Source organism: Stomoxys calcitrans, chromosome 3 (genome assembly GCF_963082655.1).
Source record: "Stomoxys calcitrans chromosome 3, idStoCalc2.1, whole genome shotgun sequence".
In the NCBI taxonomy this organism is placed as follows: Eukaryota; Metazoa; Arthropoda; class Insecta; order Diptera; family Muscidae; genus Stomoxys; species Stomoxys calcitrans.
The window spans coordinates 78,041,050-78,063,253 of NC_081554.1; the positions used below are offsets into that span (position 1 = coordinate 78,041,050).

A 22,204-nucleotide genomic window follows, 5' to 3' on the forward strand; every position below is an offset into this window, starting at 1 on the left:
CAGTGAGTTGTGTTAGGCTCTTCGACATTTTTCTGCAACTTGGCTCAAATCGGTCCAAACTTGGATATTGCTGCTATATAGACCGATATCTCGATTTAAAGTCTTGGCTCCATTAAAAGGCACATTTATAATCCGATTTCACTGAAATTTGACACAGTGACTTATGTTAAAAAATATATATGGGGGCTATATCTAAATCTGCTCCGATTGTGAAATTTTGCACACATATTGGGACGTTAAAATAAGCATTTCGTGCCAAATTTGGTAAAGATCGGACCAGAATTGTGGCTCCTATAGCTTTAAAAATGCATATCGGATGAAAAATATATATGGGAGCTATATCTAAATCTCAACCGATTTCAATAAAATTTTGCATACATATTAGGGCGTCGAAAAAAACACCTTGTACTAAATTTTGTAAGAATCGGACCAGAATTGTGGCTCCTACAGCTTTAAAAATGCATATCGGATGAAAGATATACATGGGAGCTATATCTAAATCTGGACCGATTTTTTTCAAAATCAAAAGCGTTCTTCCTTGGACCAAAAAAAAGAGACTTGTGCAAAATTTTGCGAAAATCGGACAACAAATGCGACCTGTACCTTGATTACAAGAATACATGGACAGACAGACGGACATAGCTAAATCGAATCAGAAAGTGATTCTTAGTCAATCGATATACTTATCAATGGGTCCATCTCTCTTCTTTTTGGATGTTACAAACAAATGCACTAAGTTATAATACCCTGTAGGACAGTAGTGGTGTATTGCATAATTACTGTAGCTCACTTGCATGAGTAAAATACAACACAATCCCAACATCACAATTCCGCCGTACTCTCTTTTTCTTAAGTTAGGGGTTACATTATTTATTGCCCATAATTGTTTTCTTGGCTACTGATGTATGATGTATTCCACGATTGTCCTTCGGCACAAAATTCATGTACCATGTACTGCGAGTGAATCATGATTAATGCATACGAAGCAGTTTTCTGTATAAAAATAAATCTGCATGAATTATTATTGTCCATAGTCCGCATTCGCAATGTTTTATTTATTCTGTATAATCCAGGGGTTGTGTAATATTTATGGCAAACATGATGATGATGATGACAATGTTGATGATTGTCATTATGATAATGCGAATGGTAAGGACATTTTCTTTTGATATTTACCTGTAATATTTCGTTGCATACAAAAAGGCGCAGCCGTGCTGACCAATCGAGATAGGTTTCCAAATTACATGTCTTCTTGGGATCCTGTGCACCTGGAGGTCCACCGGACGACGAAGGTTGGTCCCATTTTTTCTGTGACATTTCATAAAAAATACAGAGAAAAAGAAAATCATAAAAAATACAATGAAACTTTAATATGATTTTAATGAAAAGTTCTTTTGATCTTGACTGATTCTGGGGGGGGGGGGGTGGGACAAAAGCTTGCTAGGCACTCCGCCGCTTCCCAGTGTATGAAGGTAAATTAAGCAACCCAAATATTGGGAATGCATACGAAAAATACTCTTCCCATATTATTTTCTTAATTAAAGCATTCTTTTTCCATCTTTGGTTTTGGGCCATATTTGTTGCCAGAATGATGTGTTCTTCCGTGCTGGCTGTTTCTTTTAGTTTTTCTTACGGCATAAGAAGAACTGAGATGCCATTCACAGTCATTAATTTCACATACAATCTGCGAGGACAACAGACCATAAAATTCAAGCTAAAGTACATGTGGCATTCATAAGATATACAGTGTATATGTATGCTGTATGCTGCTGTATCTGAGTGAAGACGCAAGGCGATAGGCCATACGCTTCGAGTCTATCTACCCTGATTGTATTGAAATTAATTTCATTTTATTTAAATTAGTCCTTATTTATTGTGGCATTCGTTTGCATTTAATGCCATATACCATGTATCTAATTACATACGATTTGCCTCTACAAGCCAATTAGGATCTAGTCAGCGAAATTTTCTTTTGGAGGGGAGAGGTACACGGAGCTTATTTATAGGTATACTCATAAGCTAAACACTGAAAAGGTCATTTGTATACATAATTGAACAGTAATTGTAGGACAAAGTAGAGGAATTTGTAAGAGCTCAAAAATTAGACATAGAAGAAAATCCGTCGCGAGTTTGATGCTCATTGAGAAAGGACTGCTGCAAACACTGTGTGCTGACTGTTAGTGGAAAATTCTGCTATATAGCCAAATGTTTTCAATTTCAAAACAGCAGGATGACTGCGGAAAACTTTGTTGCTTGATGATAGTGACTACCATTTAATTTATGATGAAGTTGTTGAATGGACAAACAAGTAGGAGCGTGCTAAGTTCGGCCCAGCTGAATCTTATATACCCTCCATCATGGATCGCATTTGTCGAGTTCTTTTCCCAGCATCTCTTTTAAGGCAAACAAAGAATATTGAATAAGAACTGTTATGCTATTGGAGCTATATCAGGTTATAGTCCGATGCGGACCACAAATGAATGCTGAACATTGTAGAAGTCATTGTGCAATATTTCAGTTCATTCGGATAAGAATTGTGCCTTGTAGGGGCTCAAGAAGTAAGATCGGGAGATAGGCTTATATGGGAGCTGTATCAAGCTATTGATCGATTCAGACCATATTAGACACGCATGTTGAAGATCATGAGAGAAGCGCTTGCACAAAATTTCTGCCAAATCGGATGGGAATTGCGCCCTCTTGAGACTCAAGAAGTCAAGATCCCAGATCGGTTTATATGGCAGCTATATCAGGTTATGTACCGATTGCGATATGAGACCACCGTAGCGCAGAGGTTAGCATATCCGCATTTCATCACAATCCAGTGAAAATTGAATAACTTAAGCAGCCAAATTCGGCGCGGACATTGAGTGGTCTAATATATATGCGACTATTCAATTTTGTAGAGCCAAATATTGGTCTTTTTGGCAGATATATCCAATTATAAACCTATCTGAACCATATTAAGGTCAGATATCGTGAGGTAATCGGGTAATAAATAAAGCTTTTATGGGCTTCAGACCCCCTTATCGGCAGATCGATCTATATGGTAGCTATATTTAAATATAATCCGATCATAACCACATTTAGGTTGGATGTTGGGAGGTCTTAACCTACTCACTGTTTTAAATTTCAGCGAAATCGGGTAATAAATAAAGCTTTTATTGGCTTCAGACCCTTTATCGGGAGATCGGTCTATATGGCAGCTGTATCTAAATATATTCCGATCTGAACTGTAGTCAGATCAGATGTCGGGAGGCTTAAAACAACCCACTTTTGCAAATTTCAACGAAATCGGTTAAAAATTAAAGCATTTATAGGCTTCAGGCCCTTTGTCGGCAGATCGGTCTATATGGTAGCTATATCTAAATATAGTCCGATCTAATCCAAATTTGGGTCAGATATAGGGAGGCTGAAGATAACCCACTATTTCGAATTTCATCGATATTGGTTAATAAATAAAGCTTTTATGACCTTCAGACCCTTTATCGGGAGATCGGTCTATATGACAGCTATATCTAAATATAGTCCGATCTGAACCATATTTAGGTCGGATGCTGGGAGGCTTAAATCTGTACCTTGTTCCAAATTTCAGCGATATCGGATAAAGAATAAAGCTTTTATGGCCTTCAGACCCTTTATAGGGAGATCGGTCTATATGGTACCTATTTCTAAATATAATCCGATCTTAACTATATTTGGGTAAAATGTCGGGAAGCCTTAAACTACTCACTATTTCAAATTTCAGCAAAATCGGATAAAAAATAAAGCTTTTATGGGCATTAGACCCTTTATCGGAAAATCGGTCTATATAGCAGCTATATCAAAACATGGTCCGATTTGGTCCGTTCACGAACTTAACCAGCATGCATCAAAAAGGGGTATCTGTGCCAAATTTCAGCTCAATATCGCAATTTTTGAAGGCTCTAGAGTGATTACAACAGACGGACGGAAGGACAGACAAACGGACATCGTTAAATCGTCTTAGATTTTTATGTCGATTCGAAATATATCTACTTTGTAGGCTCGGAAATTGATATTTCTATGTGTTGCAAACGGAATGACTAAATGAATATACCCCCTATCCTACGGTAGTGGGTATAAAAAGAGCTCCCCGCTTTCAAGTACTCTGTGAAAACCAAGCCAGCCATCCCGCAATGGAGACTCCATACAGTATCCTGCGGAGGAAAACAAAGTCCGAACATGAACGAAGGAAGCGCGCACGGCCCCTGAGTCTTCATGGAGGACTATGACTTCCAAACTGAGGCCACAGTCATCACAGAAGTGGAAGATGGTCGCTGAGAATGGTAAGGAGGCACCCTCTTACGCCAATGTGGCAAGGAAGCACAACAGAGATGAGCTGATTTATGCAGTCATCCATATCGGCTGTACATCCGGTAGAACTCCATCAGATCATTGGTTCCAAGTGCACGATCTGGTTAACTATCGGATTTTTGAACGTGTGCGGAACTCTGTAGAGGGTCCGACCATACAAAGGATGAGCTGCGAGTTTAGAGGGGACATCTTCACGCTGCGTATTAAGTCGGCGGAATGTATTGATACCGTCAAACAGCTCGTCATAGGTATTCACGCTCCCTGGGAGGGCGCAATGCTCGACCTGGTGAGAAAGATGGATATCCCCTAGATCACAAAGCCTAGGGTCATCATCAAGGGATGGTGGGCGGAAATGGAAACCCAATACAGCCTAACGAACAGGGACCCGACGATGAAATCATTACAGACTTTAGAAAGAGTCGGAAGCCTAGACTATTTCAGTCAAAACAGAGGTGAACTGCACCCTCTAGTGGCTCAAAAAGACAAGATCCTATAACGCTGAACGCCTGGGTTCAAATCCTGGCGAGACCATCATAAAATTTTCAGCGGTGGTTATCCCCTCCTAATGCTCGCGACATTTGTGAGGAACTATGCCATGAAAAAACTTCTCCTAAAAAGAGGTGTCGCACTGCGGCACGCCGTTCGGTCTCGGCTATAAAAAGGAGGTCCCTTATCATTGAGCTTAAACTTGAATCGGACTGCACTTGATATGTGAGAAGTACGCCCCTATTCCTTAATGGAATGTTCATGGGCAATTTACAAACAGAATGACGAACTTAGTTGCCCCCCTCCTATGGTGGAGCACATAAAAACTACCGCGTCTCTTGCAGTTTGTTGAACAGCGTTCAAAATGCATTTTGATGAGCAACAAAATCGCGTTCGGTTAATTCTTGCACGACAGCCATTTTATAAAGATCCAATTAAAAGTCTCCATGGAGAATTCGTCGAACATTGGTGTCAAAAATGTCCATAGCAGCTGAGAGTTTGTATACCGAACGCCGGGGAACTCACAACTGACTATATCACTCTTTCCACATTTTCCGGAGTTCAGATGGTCCAGTGAAGACCATTTCGAATTACGGCAAGATAGGAGTCTGTGAGGAGGAATTTCTAAACTAGCGCGAAAGGCATGTTGCGTAGCAACAAGTAAGCGGCCGTTAGAAAAGAAGCACTCGACGACGAAGTTCCACTACCCCCTAGACCAGAGCATAGTGGCATCTGAGTGGAGAGAGAAAAATAAACTTAGTGACTTTCCCCTCCAGATGCGAACACTCTCAACCCCCTCCCCACCCAACTCACCGCTAGGGAGTTTTTATACCCAGCACCGACGGATGGGGGTATATTCATTTTGTCATTCCGTTTGCAACACATCAAAATACCCATTTCCGACCCTATAAAATATATATATTCTTGATCAGCGTAAAAATCTAAGACGATCTAGATATGTCCGTCCGTCTGTCCGTCTGTTCGTCTGACTGTTGAAATCACGATACAGTCTTTAAAAATAGAGATATTGAGTTGAAACTTAGCACAGATTCTTTCCAGGATAAGTTCGAAGATGGCCTATATCGGACTATATCTTGATATAGCCCCCATATAGACCGATCCGCCGATTTAGGGTCTAAGGCCCCTTGATATCCAACTTCAATTTGGCCCAGATCGGTCTAGATTTGGATATAGCTGCCATATAGACCGATCATCCGATTTAGGGTCTTAGGCCCATAAAATCCACATTTATTATACGATTTTACTGAAATTTGGGACAATGAGTTGCGTTAGGCCTCTCGATATCCTTCTCCAATTCGGCTCAGATCGGTCAAGATTTGGATATAGCTGTCATATAGACCGATCTCTCGATTTAAGGTTTTGGGCCCATAAAAGCCACTTTTATTATCCGACTTTTCTGAAATTTGGGACAGAGAGTTATCTTAGGCCCCTCGCTATCCTTCTTCAATTTGGCCCAGATCGGTCCAGATTTGGATATAGCGGCCATATATACCGATCCTCCGCTTAAGGGTCTTAGGCTTATAAAAGCCACATTTATTATTCGATTTTGCTGAAATTTGGGACAGTGAAATATGTTGGGTACTTCGACATCTTTCTTTAATTTGGCTCTGATCGGTTCAGATTTGGATATAGCTGCCATATAGACCGATCTCTCGGTTTTATGTTTTGGGGCCATAAAAGGCGCATTTATCGTCTGATATCGCCGAAATTTGAGACAGTGAGTTGTGTTAGGCCCTTCGCTATCCTTCTTCTATTTGGGTCAGATCGATCCAGCTTTGGATATAGCTGCCAAATAGACCGATTTCTCGATTTGAGGTTTTGGGTCCTTAAAAGACTCATTTATTGTCTGATTTCGTTGAAATTTGGGACAGTGAGTTGTGTTAGGCTCTTCGATGTCCTTCCTTAATTTGGCTTAGATCGGTCCAGATTTGAATATAGCTGCCAAATAGACCGATCCTCAGATTTAGGGTCTTAGGCCCACAAAAGCCACATTTATTATCCTACTTTTCTGAAATTCGGGACAGAGAGTTGTTTTAGGCCCCTCGCTATCCTTCTTCAATTTGGCCCAAATCGGTCCAGATTTGGATATAGCTGCCTTATAGACCGATACGCCGATTTAAGGTCTCAGGCCCATAAAAGCCACATTTATTATCCGATGTTGCTGAAATTCAGGACAGTGAGTTGTGTTGGGCCCTTCGATGTTTGTCTTCAATTTGGCTCAGATCGGCCCAGATTTGGATATAGCTGCCATATATACCGATCCTCCGCTTTAGGGTCTTAGGCCCATAAAAGCCACATTTATTATCCGATTTTGCTGAAATTTTGGACAGTGACTTGTCTTGTTTTAATCCGAAATGGATAAGTATTTAGTTTCTGGTTATAAGTGGAATTCATCCAAATAACTTGACAAATGCAACTCACGGCGAGGGCATAAGCAAAGCCAGCACAGGTTTTTGGAGGAGGTCCAAAATCCTTCGATTAGCAATAAAAGTAGCAAATTTTATCAAAGCTAATGAAATTTTTAAAATTCTGGGGAGGTGAGCTAACTATTCGGGTGGACCCCCAGATGCCTTTCTACGCTTATTGCTGGGGGGTGCTTATCCCAGCCCCTTGAGGCCTTGCTACGCTTATGGGTGATGGAATGGAATGTAATGGAATTCCTTCAAAGTACTTAGCAAATTCAACTGAAGGGCATATAAGGGTATCGGTTCATCCGAACTTAGCTCAGATTCAGCTTTTCTCCGTTAACCCTCAGATTTGAGCTTATATGGTAACTCCAATACCATATCTGCCCTTAAAAAATTATTTTCCCCCTTACCAGTGGTTGTATTTCAAACTTACCTGTTTATCGAGCAGGACATTACTGCTACACTGTACAAATTCCTCAGGACCAATGTGTTTGGCTAATTTCTTCTCGATTCGACAGAGAATTTGGGCGTATTGCGTCGAAGTGGGGCAACTAAATAACTTGGTATCAGACTAAATGTTGGAATAGAATAGAAAGAAAAAACATTTGTTGAGTTGATTTTTTGATTTTTCTCTTCTTAAGCTCTCTACGTCTATGGCAGGATTTACCTTGTCGGCAGGAGTGGCAGTTGTTGCTTGGCAGGCCCTTAATTCTTCTTCATGGATTTCCAAATCAGTCAAACGTTTTAACAAGGCACTCAATATCTCCGAAACAACGGCTTCTAAACGTGTATTTGAACATCTGCAAATCATAGTTGGTTAGTTAGTTCGTTAGTTAGTGTTATTTGCGATAACCAAATACCTGCCAGTGAAAATAATTAACTTAGCTAGCCCCCCCGATTCACTTACCTAGCAACGATATGTTTAACATGGCTCATCATGCGCTCATCACGATAGTCGTAGGGAAACTTATTTGTCCATTCTGCTAATAATGCTACCAATGATTCTAGCGACTCACTATCAGGTACAGAGGATAGAAGTTTGCCCAACAGCTCATGCGGCCGTAAATATAAGCGTGACGATAGTAAAAATGAAAATATAAATTCCTGCAATGAAAGAAGAAGAAAGAAAACCAACCATAAGCGCATTATATTACACGATTAGCTGGAATTAATGACGTTGGTGGGGAAAAAATAGTGACTGCGTTATAACGATAGAGAAGTACACACAATTTGTGGGAATGCTTTGAAAGAAGATTTACGTACCACCAGCTTTTGGTGTGGTATCTTTGTAGGTTTGCAAAGTAAAATTGTTTTTATGCGTTTGTGTTGAAGGCCTTGGTGCATGAAATTCAGTTTTAATTGAATTCAATTTAAATTTAAATTTATTTTAAAATAATCGTCTTATTGTTTACGCAACCCCATACTGAGCATTTTCCCACTCGTTTGCTACTGTGAACCTCATCAATATTCAGGCTGGATCGAAAGTTCCATTGTCTCCCGACTTCGGTTGTACCAGATAAAGGATTCCGTTCCAATCGCGTATTATGAACATCTTCCAGTTGAATCCCAAGCAGTTCATTCGAAAATTTTGGGGACTCTAGAAACCTTAAACAGAGAGATCAGTCTATATGGCAGCTATGTCCAAACCTGGACCGATCTGTCCCACAATGCAGAAGTATGTCAAGGAGCTTAACTTAACTCACTGTCCCAAATTTCGGCAACATCGGACAATAAATGCGCCTTTTATAGCCCCAAAACCTTAAATCGAGGTATCGGTCTATATGGCAGCTATATCCAAATCTGATCCGATCATGGCCAAATTGACGAAGGATGTCGAAGTGTCTAAGACAACTCACTGTCCCAAATTTCAGCAAAATCGGATAATAGATAAGGCTTTTATAGGCGTAAGACCCTAAATCGGAGGATCGGTATATATGGCAGCTATAACCAAATCTGGACCGATCCGGGACAAATTAACAAAAGATGTCGAAGGGCTTAACACATTTCACCGTACCAAATTTCAGCAAAATCGGATAATAAATGTGGCTTTTATGGGCCTAAGACCCTAAATCGGAGGATCGGTCTATATAGAAGCTATATCCAAATCTGGACCGATCTGGATCAAATTGACGAAGGTTGTCGATGGGTATAACAAAACTCACTATCCCAAATTTTAGCTAAATCGGATAATAAGTGTGGCTTTTGTGGGCCTAAGACCCTAAATTGGAGGATCGGTTTATATGGGGGCTATTTCAAAATATAGTCCGATACAGCCCATCTTCGAACTTAACCTGATTATTGGCAAAAAAAGAATCTGTGCAAAGTTTCAGTTAAATATCTCTAATTTTGAAAACTATAACGTGATTTCAACAGACATACGGACGGTCATGTCTACATCGTCTTAGATTTTTTCGCTGATCAAGAATATATACACTTTGTAAGGTCGGAAATGGATATCTCGATGTGTTGCAAACGGAATGACAAAATGAATATACCCCCATCCTTCGATGGTGGGTATAAAAATCAATTTGTGTTTGTTTGTTTGTTTGTATGTTCCTTATAGACTCAGAAACGGTTGAACCAATTTTCTTAAAATTTTCACAGATGGTGCATAGTGATCCCGTGGTGAAAATAGGGTACAACATTTTGTGATATCTGAAGGTGGGGGCGGACCCTCCCCCTTAGCCTGATTAATAGAATCGCCAGATCTCGGAGATGGGTAGTGCGATTTAAGCGAAATTTTGTGTGCTCTCATATAGTACCCTAAAAATAAAAATTTGGTATCAAAATTTCAGATGGGGTACCTAGGGGGCCGCCCCACCCCCAATACCTACCAAACATATATTTAGACCAATCACGACAATATAGGACTCAAATGAAAGGTATTTAGGATAAGAAAGCGTATCTGATATTTAATTGTCGGATCAAGTGCTAGGGGGACCACCCCCAAGCCCCAAAACACCCCTAAATCGGACATATTTACCAACCATGGCAATATGGGACTCAAGTGAAAGGTATTTGCGAGAAGAATACGAATCTGATATCCAAGTGTGGGATCATATTTCCTGGGGTGCACCCCTTTCCCAAAACACCCCCCAATCAGGACTTATTTACTGACCAAGGGAATAAGGGGCTTAAATAAAAGGTATTTGAATGTAGAATTCGAATCTGATATCCACATATGGACCAAGTGTTTAGGGGCCGCCTCTCCCCAAAAGTATCCCCCAAAGAGGACAAATTTACGACATTTTACGATAGCAATATGGGGCTCAAATGAAAGGTCCTTGGATGTAAAGCACAAATTTGATATCAATATTTGGGAAAAGTGTCTATGGGGCCACCCAACCCCCATAACACCACCCATACAGGACGTATTTGCTGACCATTCCATTATGGGGCTGTAATAAGACTTATTTAAAAGTAGAACACGAATCTGATATATATTTTCAGGGCCAAGTCACTGATCGGCCGCCCCATCCCCTAAAACAACCACGAAACCGGTCATGTTTGCCGACTATGGAAATATGGGGCTCAAATGAAAGGTATTTGGGAGTAGACCACGAATCTAATATCAACCTTCGGGAGCATGTCCCTAAGAGACGTCCCACCCTCATAAAAACGCCCCAAAAAGTGTGTGTTTGCTTACCATGACAATTTTGGGTCTTAAAGTGAGTGGATGTCGATATTGATTGTTTTTAGAGCCCATACCCTAAACCGGACATATAAACTGACTTTTGCAATAAGGGATTTAAATGAAAGGTATTTCAGATTAGAAAGCGAATATGATATACAATTTTGAGGCCAATGGCAATACGAGGTTCAAATAAATGATATTTGAGAGTAGAGCACGATGCTGATATATTTTCAGGGCCAAGTGTTTAGGGGGACCACCCCACTCCCCAAAACACCCCTAAATCGGGCTTATTTACCAACCACGTCAATGTGGGGCTCAAATGAAAGGAATTGGGGTTCTACCCCTTCCCTAAAATACCCCACAATTCACAATTATTTACTGACCACTGGAGTATGATGCTCAAATTAAGGTATTTGGGAGTATTTGGGGCACCGCCCCTTTCCCAAAACATCCCCCAAAGAGTACAACTGTTGGGACCAAATGTTTGAGGACGCCTCATCCCAAAAACTCCTTTTAAGCCAATGGCAATATGGGGTTTAAATAAATGGTATTTGAGGGAAGAGCACGATGTTGGTTTATTTTTCTGGCGCAAGAGTCTAATGGGCCACCTCAACCCCGAAAACACCCCTGAATCGGACATCATGACAATATCGCCTCGATCTTCTGCGCTCCTTCTACAATCTCCGACACCAAGTTTCGAGATGTATTTCACCATTTGATCCTTCCATCGGAGTTTTGGTCGTCTCGGTTTGAGTAAGTACAGTGATTCAAATATTTTAAGAAGAATCTTTCTCTTGAACACTGCCTTGTCTGCATTCACAAGTACACATTACTCGGAATCATAAAACAGCATGGGTAATATAAGTATCTTATATAGTGTAACTAGCCGAACTTAGCTCTCTCCGCTGCGCGCGCTTTAACGCTCTTATACCTTTAATTTAAGCCTTATATTGCCATGGTCGGTAAAGATGTCTGTTTTGGGGGAGTCTTGGGGTTGAGACATTTCGCCTTGAATATGGAAGTTTGCATGTCGGTCTATTACGTTGTACGCCTGCGATCGAACCTTGGCAAAAATATTGGAAAAAATTTTCAGCAGTGGTTATCTATCCCCTCCCAATGTTGTGGGGTACTGTACCAGGCATAGAAGTCATGTAAACACTTCTCGCCAAATAGTAATTGCGCTGCGGAACGCCGTTCGGACTCAGCTGTAAAAATGTGGTCCCTTATCATTGAGCTTAAACTTGAATCGGACAGCACATTAATGGACTGTTCATGGACAAATTTTTGCTCTACTCTCAAATATTTTTCCATTGAGTCCTATATTGCCATAGTGGGTAAATATGTCCGGTTTGGAGGGTATTTTAGGGCTAAGGTGGTCATCCGCTTACTTCGCTTTGAAGTAAATATTAGATTCATGCTCTACTCTCAGTCCTATATACTGAGTCCTATATTACCATGGCCGGTAAATAAATCCTGTGTGGCCCTATTCCCAAAAGGGACATATTTATCCACCATTGTTTCCAAAAAGTGATTTCACTCTATTCTCAAAAAATTTTAATATGAGACCAAATTGTCATGGTCGGCAAATATGTCCAATTTGGGAGGTATTCTGGGATTGGTGGCGGCCCCCCAAACACATGGCTTCTCAACTGGAGACCAAATTTGCCTGGTTTGGCAGAAATCTGTTACTTTACCTCCTTTGGCTATGACAGAATATTTGTTTCACTGGCCGAACGTAGAATAGCGTTCCGAGTGCCTCGATCTTCTGCTCTCATTCTAATATCTCCGACACCATATTTCGAGGTGTCTCCCACAACTTGATCTTTCCATCGGGCTTTGGTCTTCCCGGTTTGAGTGTACCACCGTGTTTGCCTCCAAAGGCTTCTTTGCTGGAGCTTCTTCATCCATTCTGTCAACATGACCTAGCCAACGCAGCCGTTGCATTTTGATACCTGTAACTATGCTATCGTCGTCATACAGCTAATACAGCTCGCGGTTCGTACGTCGCATATATTCTCCAGTAACGCAAACTGGTTCATATATTTTACGAAGAATCTTTCTCTCAAATACTCCAAGCACTGCCTCATCTGCTTTCACATGTACTCATGCTTCAGAACCATATAACAGCACGGGTAGTATCAGTGTTTTGTATAGTGTAATCTTCGTCTGTCTGTTTGCCAGTGTTATTATTTGCTTAATCTCAAAACTGGTGTCATTCGTTTCGGTTACGGCGGTGCCGAGGAAGATGAAGTTACTGACTGTCTGAAAGTTGTGGTTCCCGACTTTCTTCACTTTCTACATCTGCTCGGTTGTACAAGGCTTTTTGGGAGTTGAAACCATCCATTTCGTCTTATCTCCATTTACTGCCCGACCCATTTTCACTGACTCTCTTTCGATTCTTTCAAAGGCTGCAGTTACTACTTCCGGTGCCCGACCTATGATATCAATGTCGTCGCCATAGGCGAGTAGCATGTGTTCTCTTGTGATTAGTGTGCCATATCTATTCACATCTGCATCTCGGATGGATATTAAAGAGATCACACGGTAGGCTGTCTCCTTGTCTGAAACCTCGTTTGCTATTAAATGGTTCGGAGAGATTCTTTCCTATTCTTACTGAGGAACGCGTATCAGCAAGTGTCATCCTGCAGAGTCTTATTAATTTTGCAGGGATACCAAACTCATACATGGCTGGAAATGGGAATACCTTTGAACGTAAAGGAGTATCGAAGGCGGCTTTGTAGTCAACAAAGAGATGGTAAGTGTTGATTTGTCCTTCTCGGGTCTTTTCCAGGATTTGGCGCAGTTTGAATATCTGGTCCAGGGTGGATTTACCAGATCTAAAGCCGCATTGATAGGAACCAATTATCTCATTGACTTTAGGTTTTCATCTTTCACACAGTACGCTCGAGAGTATCTTGTATGCGATGGGGAGGAGACTTATTCCTCTTTAGTTGGCACATTCCGTCTTGTCTCCTTTCTTGTGTACTGGACATAGTATGCTGAGGTTCCAATCATTAGTTATGCGCTCTTCTAGCCAGATTGCGCAGATAAGCTGATGCATACGCCTTATCAGCGTGTTGTCTCCGGTCTTAATTAGTTCAGAGGGTAACCCGTCGGCTCCTGCTGCCTTGCTGTTCTTTAGTCGGGTCACTGCTACTTGGACCTCATTCTGACTAGGAGGTAAACATTCTATATCATCATCAGGGATTGGTTCTGCGGTATCCTCTTCGCCGCCAACATCGGACACTAGCAGTTGGGTAAAATGTTCTTTCCATATCCTCAGCATGTTGTCTGTGTCAGTTACCAGATTTCCTTCTTTGTCTCTGCAGGAGGATGTGCCTGCTCCAAAGCCATCGGTTTGGTGTTTAATTCTTTGGTAGAATTTCCGGACTTCATTCTGACTCCTGTACATCTCAATTCGCTCGCACTCACGTCTTTCCATTTCCTTTTTCTTTCTGCGGAATAAACGTTTCTCCTCTCTCCTTTTCTCCCCAAACCTCTCCTTCATCTGATTGCAGGGTTGCTACTGATTGCAGGGTTGCTGCATATGCCGCATTCTTGGCTTCAGTAGCATCGCGACACTCTTGGTCGTACCATGGGTTTTTTGGAGGAGGCTTCCGGTACCCAAGTACGGATTTCGCGTCATTTTCCATGAAGTGGGCAATAGTTTGCCACTGCGCCATTATATCATCGGAATAGGGAGTGCTTTCATGAAGCAGTTGGGTCAGTCGAGTGGAGTATGCCGCTGCCATTTGTTGTGTTTGCAGCTTTTCGATGTCCAGCTTCCGTGCAATGTCAGATCGTACTTTCCTCGCCATGTTCAAACGGGTGCGAACCTTTGCTGCAACAAGGTAATGATGCGAATCTTTACTCTCGCCATGGATCGATTGTACATCTAACACGCTGGATGAATGCCTTACATCTATTACAACGTGATCAATTTGGTTTCTCGTGTTTTGATCGAGTGAGCCATGTGGCTTTGTGAATGTTTTTATGTTGAAATCTGGTGCTACTAACTACCATGTTTTTTGCCGCGGCGAAATCTATCAGCCTCAACCCATTACTTGACTTTATTTCGTGGAGGCTAAATTTGCTTCCCTATCTTCGCATTAAAATCTCCCAGATCGATTTTAATATCATGGGCGGGGCAGCTGTCTATTTTCTCTATAGGCGCTCGTAGAAAATATCCTTGGTCTACTCGTCCTTGTCTTCCCTCGGGGCAGGGGCACAAATAAGGCTGATGTTGAAGAATTTGGCTTTTATGCGGATTGTGGCTAGCCTCTCAACCACAGCCCAATTCAGCCAAATTTGGTGTTGTAGTGACGCCATTCCCAGTCCATGGCACTTTCTGTAAGGCGGTATTATCTGTCTTGTCTTCTCTAATACATCCGCCAGCGTGCATACTGCAACTTCTCTATAAAGAGTGCGGACGTTCCAGGTGCAGGTCCGCAAATCATGGTCCTTTCGAAGGAGTAAAGCCAGCCGCTTGAAATTTTGCACAAATACTTCTTATTAGCGTAGGTCGGTTGGGATTGTAAATGGGCCATATCGGTCCATGTTTTGAAATACCGACCTTGGGTCTTGACTTCTTGAGTCTCTAGAGGGCGCAATTCTGGTCCGATTGGAATGAATTCAAACCGGTCCATAACCTGATATAGCTGCTATATAAACCGATCTTGGGTCTTGACTTCTTGAGCCTCTACAGTGCGCAATTCTTATCCGATTAGAATGAAATTTTGCACGACGTGTTTTGTTATGATACCCAACAACTGTGCCATGTATGGTTCAAATCGGTCCATAACCTGATTAAGCTGCCATATAAACCGATCTTGGGTCTTGACTTCTTGAACCTTTAGAAGGCGCAAATCTTATCCGATTGGAATGAAATTTTGCACAACGTATTTTGTTATAATATCCAACAATTGTGCCAAGTATGGTTCAAATCGGTTCATAATCTGGTATAGCTGTCATATAAAGCGATCTGGGGTCTTGATTTCTTGAGCCTCTAGAGGGCGCAATTATCGTCCGATTTAAAATTTTGCACGTAGTGTTTTGGCATTACTTTCAACAACTGTGCTAAGTATGATTTCAATCGGTTCATAATCTGGTATAGCTGTCATATAAACCGATCTTGGATCTTGACTTCTTGAGCCAATTGAGCGCGCAATTCTCATCCGATTTGGCTGAAATTTTGCATGAGGTGTTTTGTTATGACTTCCAATAACTGTGCTAAGTATGGCGTAAATCTGTAAGGCGGTTATATCTGCATTGTACTACTCTAATACATCCGCCAGCGCGTATATTGCACCTTCTCTATAAAGAGTGCGGACATTCGAAGGAGTAAAGCCAGCCGCTTGAAATTTTGCACAAATACTTCTTATTAGCGTAGGTCGGTTGGGATTGTAAATGGGCCATATCGGTCCATGTTTTGAAATACCGACCTTGGGTCTTGACTTCTTGAGTCTCTAGAGGGCGCAATTCTGGTCCGATTGGAATGAATTCAAACCGGTTCATAACTTGATATAGCTGCCATATAAACCGATCTTGGGTCTTGACTTCTTGAGCCTCTACAGTACGCAATTCTTATCCGATTAGAATGAAATTTTGCACGACGTGTTTTGTTATGATACCCAACAACTGTGCCATGTATGGTTCTAATCGGTCCATAACCTGATTAAGCTGCCATATAAACCGATCTTGGGTCTTGACTTCTTGAACCTTTAGAAGGCGCAAATCTTATCCGATTGGAATGAAATTTTGCACAACGTATTTTGTTATAATATCCAACAATTGTGCCAAGTATGGTTCAAATCGGTTCATAATCTGGTATAGCTGTCATATAAAGCGATCTGGGGTCTTGATTTCTTGAGCCTCTAGAGGGCGCAATTATCGTCCGATTTAAAATTTTGCACGTAGTGTTTTGGCATTACTTTCAACAACTGTGCTAAGTATGATTTCAATCGGTTCATAATCTGGTATAGCTGTCATATAAACCGATCTTGGATCTTGACTTCTTGAGCCAATTGAGCACGCAATTCTCATCCGATTTGGCTGAAATTTTGCATGAGGTGTTTCGTTATGACTTCCAATAACTGTGGTAAGTATGGCGTAAATCTGTAAGGCGGTTATATCTGCCTTGTACTACTCTAATACATCCGCCAGCGCGTATATTGCACCTTCTCTATAAAGAGTGCGGATATTCCAGGTGCAGATCAGCAAATTATGGTATGAACGATACTTCGATTAAAATATCAAGTGGTGGGAGGGATCTCGAAATTTCGGGTCACATTGGAGAAAAACCGAGATGACATCAGCATAAAACAATCACTTTGTAACCTCCTCCTACAAAGTAGTATTACTAACTTTATTACAGCGCTTGCATAAATATAATCGTTATCAATTATAGGGACAAATATGAACCTTGTCGACCATCCCACAAAGTAATTTATTATCATAATACAATGTCGTAGCTCGATTGTATTTCCCCTCCTATAGTTAATTTACCCGGCACATCAACCACCCAGCATATGGTGTCTGGCAATGCGGATTACTTCCCATGGCTAAAGTGTCATTTGCACACAACACTCTTTATGCTAAGACCTTAAGCTTGTTTATTAACATAATACAGCAAATTAATTATTAACACTATGTCTTGCCAGCGAGAGAGAGAGAGTGTGTGTTTGCCTATGTGTCTATTGTATGTGGGTGGGTGTGTGTGTGTTTGTTTGTTTGTGCAAGCGTAGTCATTGTCTTTATACGGCTTACCACTTGCGGTCATTAAGACAAAGATGAAGGTTATTTGGTCAACATTAAAATTAGGCCAACTTATTAGAAGTGGGGTTAAACTGGAACGCCTCTCCGACACTACTTAATATAATCCCATATTGTTCATTTAGGCAAGGGCGTTGTTGTTATTGTTGTTGGTTGGCAGGATATAAAACGTCTAAGTATGCGCATTACATCAATGGGGTGTTTTTGTGGTAATTACTGGCAACACTTGCACAATTTCATAGTTTGCTTTGTTAAAATGATGCAAACACAGCCACATACTCTACACCAGATATTCACACAAAAGGAAAGCCTTCTGAGTTCTTGTGTTAAAAGATGCGAGAAGAAAGTTTCAAGGCATTTTATTCATAATAAACTGGCCTTTTGCCACCGAAGGCTGGTGATTGTGTGTGTGTGAAAATATTTTTCCGGTTATATTTATTTGCCTTTTTATACCCTCCACCATAAGATGGGGGGTATACTAATTTCGTCATTCTGTTTGTAACTACTCGAAATATTCGTCTGAGACCCCATAAAGTATATATATTCTTGATCGTCGTGACATTTTATGTCGATCTAGCCATGTCCGTCCGTCTGTCCGTCCGTCCGTCCGTCTGTCTGTCGAAAGCACGCTAACTTCCGAAGGAGTAAAGCTAGCCGCTTGAAATTTTGCACAAATACTTCTTATAAGTGTAGGTCGGTTGGTATTGTAAATGGGCCATATCGGTCCATGTTTTGATATAGCTGCCATATAAACCGATCTTGGGTCTTGACTTCTTGAGCCTCTAGAGTGCGCAATTCACATCCGATTGGGATGAAATTTTGCACGACGTGTTTTGTTATGACATCCAACAACTGTGCCAAGTATGGTTCAAATCGGTCCATAACCTGATATAGCTGCCATATAAACCGATTTTGGGTCTTGACTTCTGGAGCCTCTAGAGTGCGCAATTCTTATCCGATTGGAATGAAATTTTACACGACGTGTTTTGTTATGATATCCAACAACTGTGCCAAGTGTAGTTCAAATCGGTCCATAACCTGATATAGCTGCCATATAAACCGATCTTGGGTCTTGACTTCTTGAGCCTCTAGAGGGCACAATTCTTATCCGATTTGAATGAATTTTTGCACGAGGTATTTCGTTATGATATCCAACTACTGTGCCAAGTATGGTTGAAATCGGTCCATAACCTGATATAGCTGTCATATAAACAGATCTGGGGATTTGACTTCTTGAGCTTCTAGAGGGCGCAATTCCTATCCGATTTGGCTGAAATTTTGCACGACGTATTTTATTTTTACTTTCAACAAGTGTGTCAAATAAGGTTCAAATCGGTTCATAACCTGATATAGGTGCCATATAAACCGATCTGGGATCTTGACTTCTTGACCCCTAGAGGTCGCAATTATTATCCGATATGTCTGAAATTTTGTACGACGGATCCTCTCATGACCATCAACAAACGTGTTTATTATGGTCTGAATCGGTCTATAGCCCGATACAGATCCCATATAAATCGTTCTCTCTATTTTACTTCGTAAGCCCCAATGGGCGCAATTCTTATACGAATTGCCTGAAATTTTACACAGGTCTCCAACATATAATTTAATTGTGGTCCCAACCGGACCATATCTTGATATCGTTTTAATAGCAGAGCAACTCTTTTCTTATATCCTTTTTTGCCTAAGAAGAGATGCCGGGAAAAGAACTCGACAAATGCGATCCATGGTGGAGGGTATATAAGATTCGGCCCGGCCGAACTTAGCACGCTTTTACTTGTTTCCTTTTTTTTCTTGGCAAAAGTTCATACGCGTATTGCTACATTAGGTATAGCAGGTACACGTACAAAAATATATTTCAACCCAAGTATTTGTTTGATACCAAGGCTTTTAAAAAAGTTGTGAACTGGTAAAACGATGCTCGGTGATTCAGATTGACCAGCTAATGGTATGCTTCTGCATAGGGAGATCACGGCCAGCACTGGGGCCAATTCGGTGTAGATGAATGCGACCAGGGGCACGCCACTGGGTGAGGTTATGTCTCCACTGCTATGGGGACCCATAAGCGCACACCAGACCCTAGCGGTCAATGTGTGCGCCTCTGTTGACGACCTAGTTATTATAGCCACAGAGATACATTCTCTGGGGTTCTGCATACTGCTCTTGGGGCCATACCTTCTGGGGCTACTGGTCTAAGGGTTAACGCCGGGAAGACGGAGTTGGTGTTGTTCACTAGGAGGAGGAAGGTGCCTGAGTTCAGACTGCCGAGGTTTCAGGGATCGCTTATGGGAGTGTCCAGGTGGGCTAGATTTCTTGGTGTTTTTCTAGATAGTAATAGAGAGGCTAGGATGTGGAAGGCTTTCGCTGCTCTCTTTTGAAAGAAGGTGGGGTCTGCGGCCCAGATTGATGCAATAGCTGTACTGTACAGTGTTGCGGCCGGTTCTGACATATGGATGCCATATCTGGTGGCCGATGACTGAGTACGCGTAGCATGTGCGGGACAAGGATAGGATGAATAGGGTGGCTGTACAATCCGGTAGGGATTTTACGCTAAGGTCACGCATGGGATTGTACGCTTAGGTCACGCAACCAAAGCGGTTGGTCTTCAGTTTGTTCCTTGACACACAGGTCGGTGGGAAGCAGTAGCCTGCTCAGTGGCTTTGAGATTTATAAGTGAGGCTATGAGTACAACTTCGATTAGGTCCTTGGAATGGTAAGAAAGACTATCGCTGTTCTCTGTTGCAAGAAGATGAGGTTTGCGGCCTAGATTGATGCACTAGCTGTACTCGGCGGAGGTGCGGCCGGTTCTGACGTATCGATGACATGCCTGGTGGCCGATGACTGAGTATGCGTCGCATGTGCTGGACAAGAATAGGATGAATAGGGTGGCTGTACAGTCCTGTAGGGATTGTATGCTAAGGTCACGCATGGGCAGTACATATCTTTTCGGCAGTTAGTAGTTCTTCCAAAACCCTCAACCAAAGCGGTTGGCCTTCAATTTGTTCCTAGACACATGGGTCGATGGGAAACAGTATCCTGCACATTGGCTTTCAGATTTATAAGTGGGGCTATGAGTAAAACTCCGACCAGGTCCTTAGAAGGAAAATAAAGAATTTCGCTGGTCTCTATTGGAAGAGAAGGGGTCTGCGGTCTAGATTGCTGCACTTGCTGTACTCGGCGGAGGTGCGGCCGGTTCTAACGTATCGATGATATGTCTGGTGGCCGATGAATGAGTACGCGTCGCATGTGCGGACAAGGATAGGTTGAACAGGATGGCTCTAAAGTCCTGTAGGGATTGTACTCTAAGGTCACGCTTGGGCAGTACATATCTTTTCGGCAGTTCTTCCCAAACCATCAACCAAATCGGTTGGTCTTCAATTTGTTCCTTGACACACAGGTCGGTGGGAAGCTATAGCCTGCAGTGTGGCTTTGAGATTTATAAGTGAGGCTATGAGTACAACTCCGACTAGGTCCTTGGAAGGGTAAGAAAGGATATCGCTGTTCACTATTGCAAGAAGATGAGGTCTGCGGCCTAGATTGATGCACTAGCTGTACTCGGCGGAGGTACGGGCGGTTCTGACGTATCGATGACATGTCTAGTGGCCGATGACTGAGTACGCGTCGCATGTGCGGCACAAGGATAGGATGAATAGAGTGGCTGTTCTCGTCAAAGGGCCGGCCGGTTCTGACGTATCGATGACATGTCCGGTGGCCGAAGACTGAGTATGCGTAGCATGTGTGGGACAAGAATAGGATGTATAGGGTGGCTCTACAGTCCTGTAGGGATTGTACGCTAAGGTCACGCATGGGCAGTGCATATCTTTTCGGCAGTTAGTAGTTCTTCCCAAACCATCAACCAAAGCGGTTGGTCTCCAATTTGTTCCTTGATACACGGGTCGATGGAAAGCAGTAGCCTGCACCGTGGCTTTGAGATTTATAAGTGAGGCTATGAGTACAACTCCGACTAGGTCCTTGGAAGGGTAAGAAAGGATATCGCTGTTCACTATTGCAAGAAGATGAGGTCTGCGGCCTAGATTGATGCACTAGCTGTACTCGGGGGAGGTGCGGCCGGTTCTGACGTATCGATGACATGCCTGGTGGCCGATGACTGAGTACGCGTCGCATGTGCGGTACCATGATAGAATGAATAGGGTGGCTGTACAGTTCTGTAAGGATTTTACGCAAAGGTCATGGATGGGCAGAACATATCTTTTCGGCAGTTGATAATTCTTCTCAAATCATCAACTAAAGCGGTTGGTCTTCAATTTGTTCCTTGAATCACGGGTCGGTGGGAAGCAGTAGCCTGCACAGTGGCTTTGAGATTTATAAGTGAGGCTATGAGTATAACTACAATCAGGTCTTTGGAAGGAAAAAGAAGGCTTTCGCTGCTCTCTATTGGAAGAAGATGGGGTCTGCGGCCTAGATTGATGCACTAGCTGTACTCGGCGGTGGTGCGGCCGGTTCTGACGTATCGATGACATGTCTGGTGGCCGATGACTTAGTGTGCGTCGCATGTGCGGCACAAGGATAGGATGAATAGAGCGGCTGTACA

The 22,204-nt window shown here is 42.1% G+C and overlaps 1 protein-coding gene across 1 annotated transcript in view; it reads right to left on the reverse strand.

Moving 5' to 3' along the window:
• LOC106082724 (uncharacterized) overlaps nucleotides 1-22,204 on the reverse strand; it is a 579,753-nt gene that overhangs the window by 505,045 nt on the left and 52,504 nt on the right. The window contains exons 4-7 of the mRNA XM_059364686.1: nucleotides 8,155-8,351; nucleotides 7,915-8,047; nucleotides 7,681-7,818; nucleotides 1,177-1,308 (exon numbers count right to left, since the gene is read on the reverse strand). Of these exons, the coding sequence (XP_059220669.1) occupies nucleotides 1,177-1,308; nucleotides 7,681-7,818; nucleotides 7,915-8,047; nucleotides 8,155-8,351 (600 nt within the window). The remainder of the gene's footprint in view (nucleotides 1-1,176; nucleotides 1,309-7,680; nucleotides 7,819-7,914; nucleotides 8,048-8,154; nucleotides 8,352-22,204) is intronic.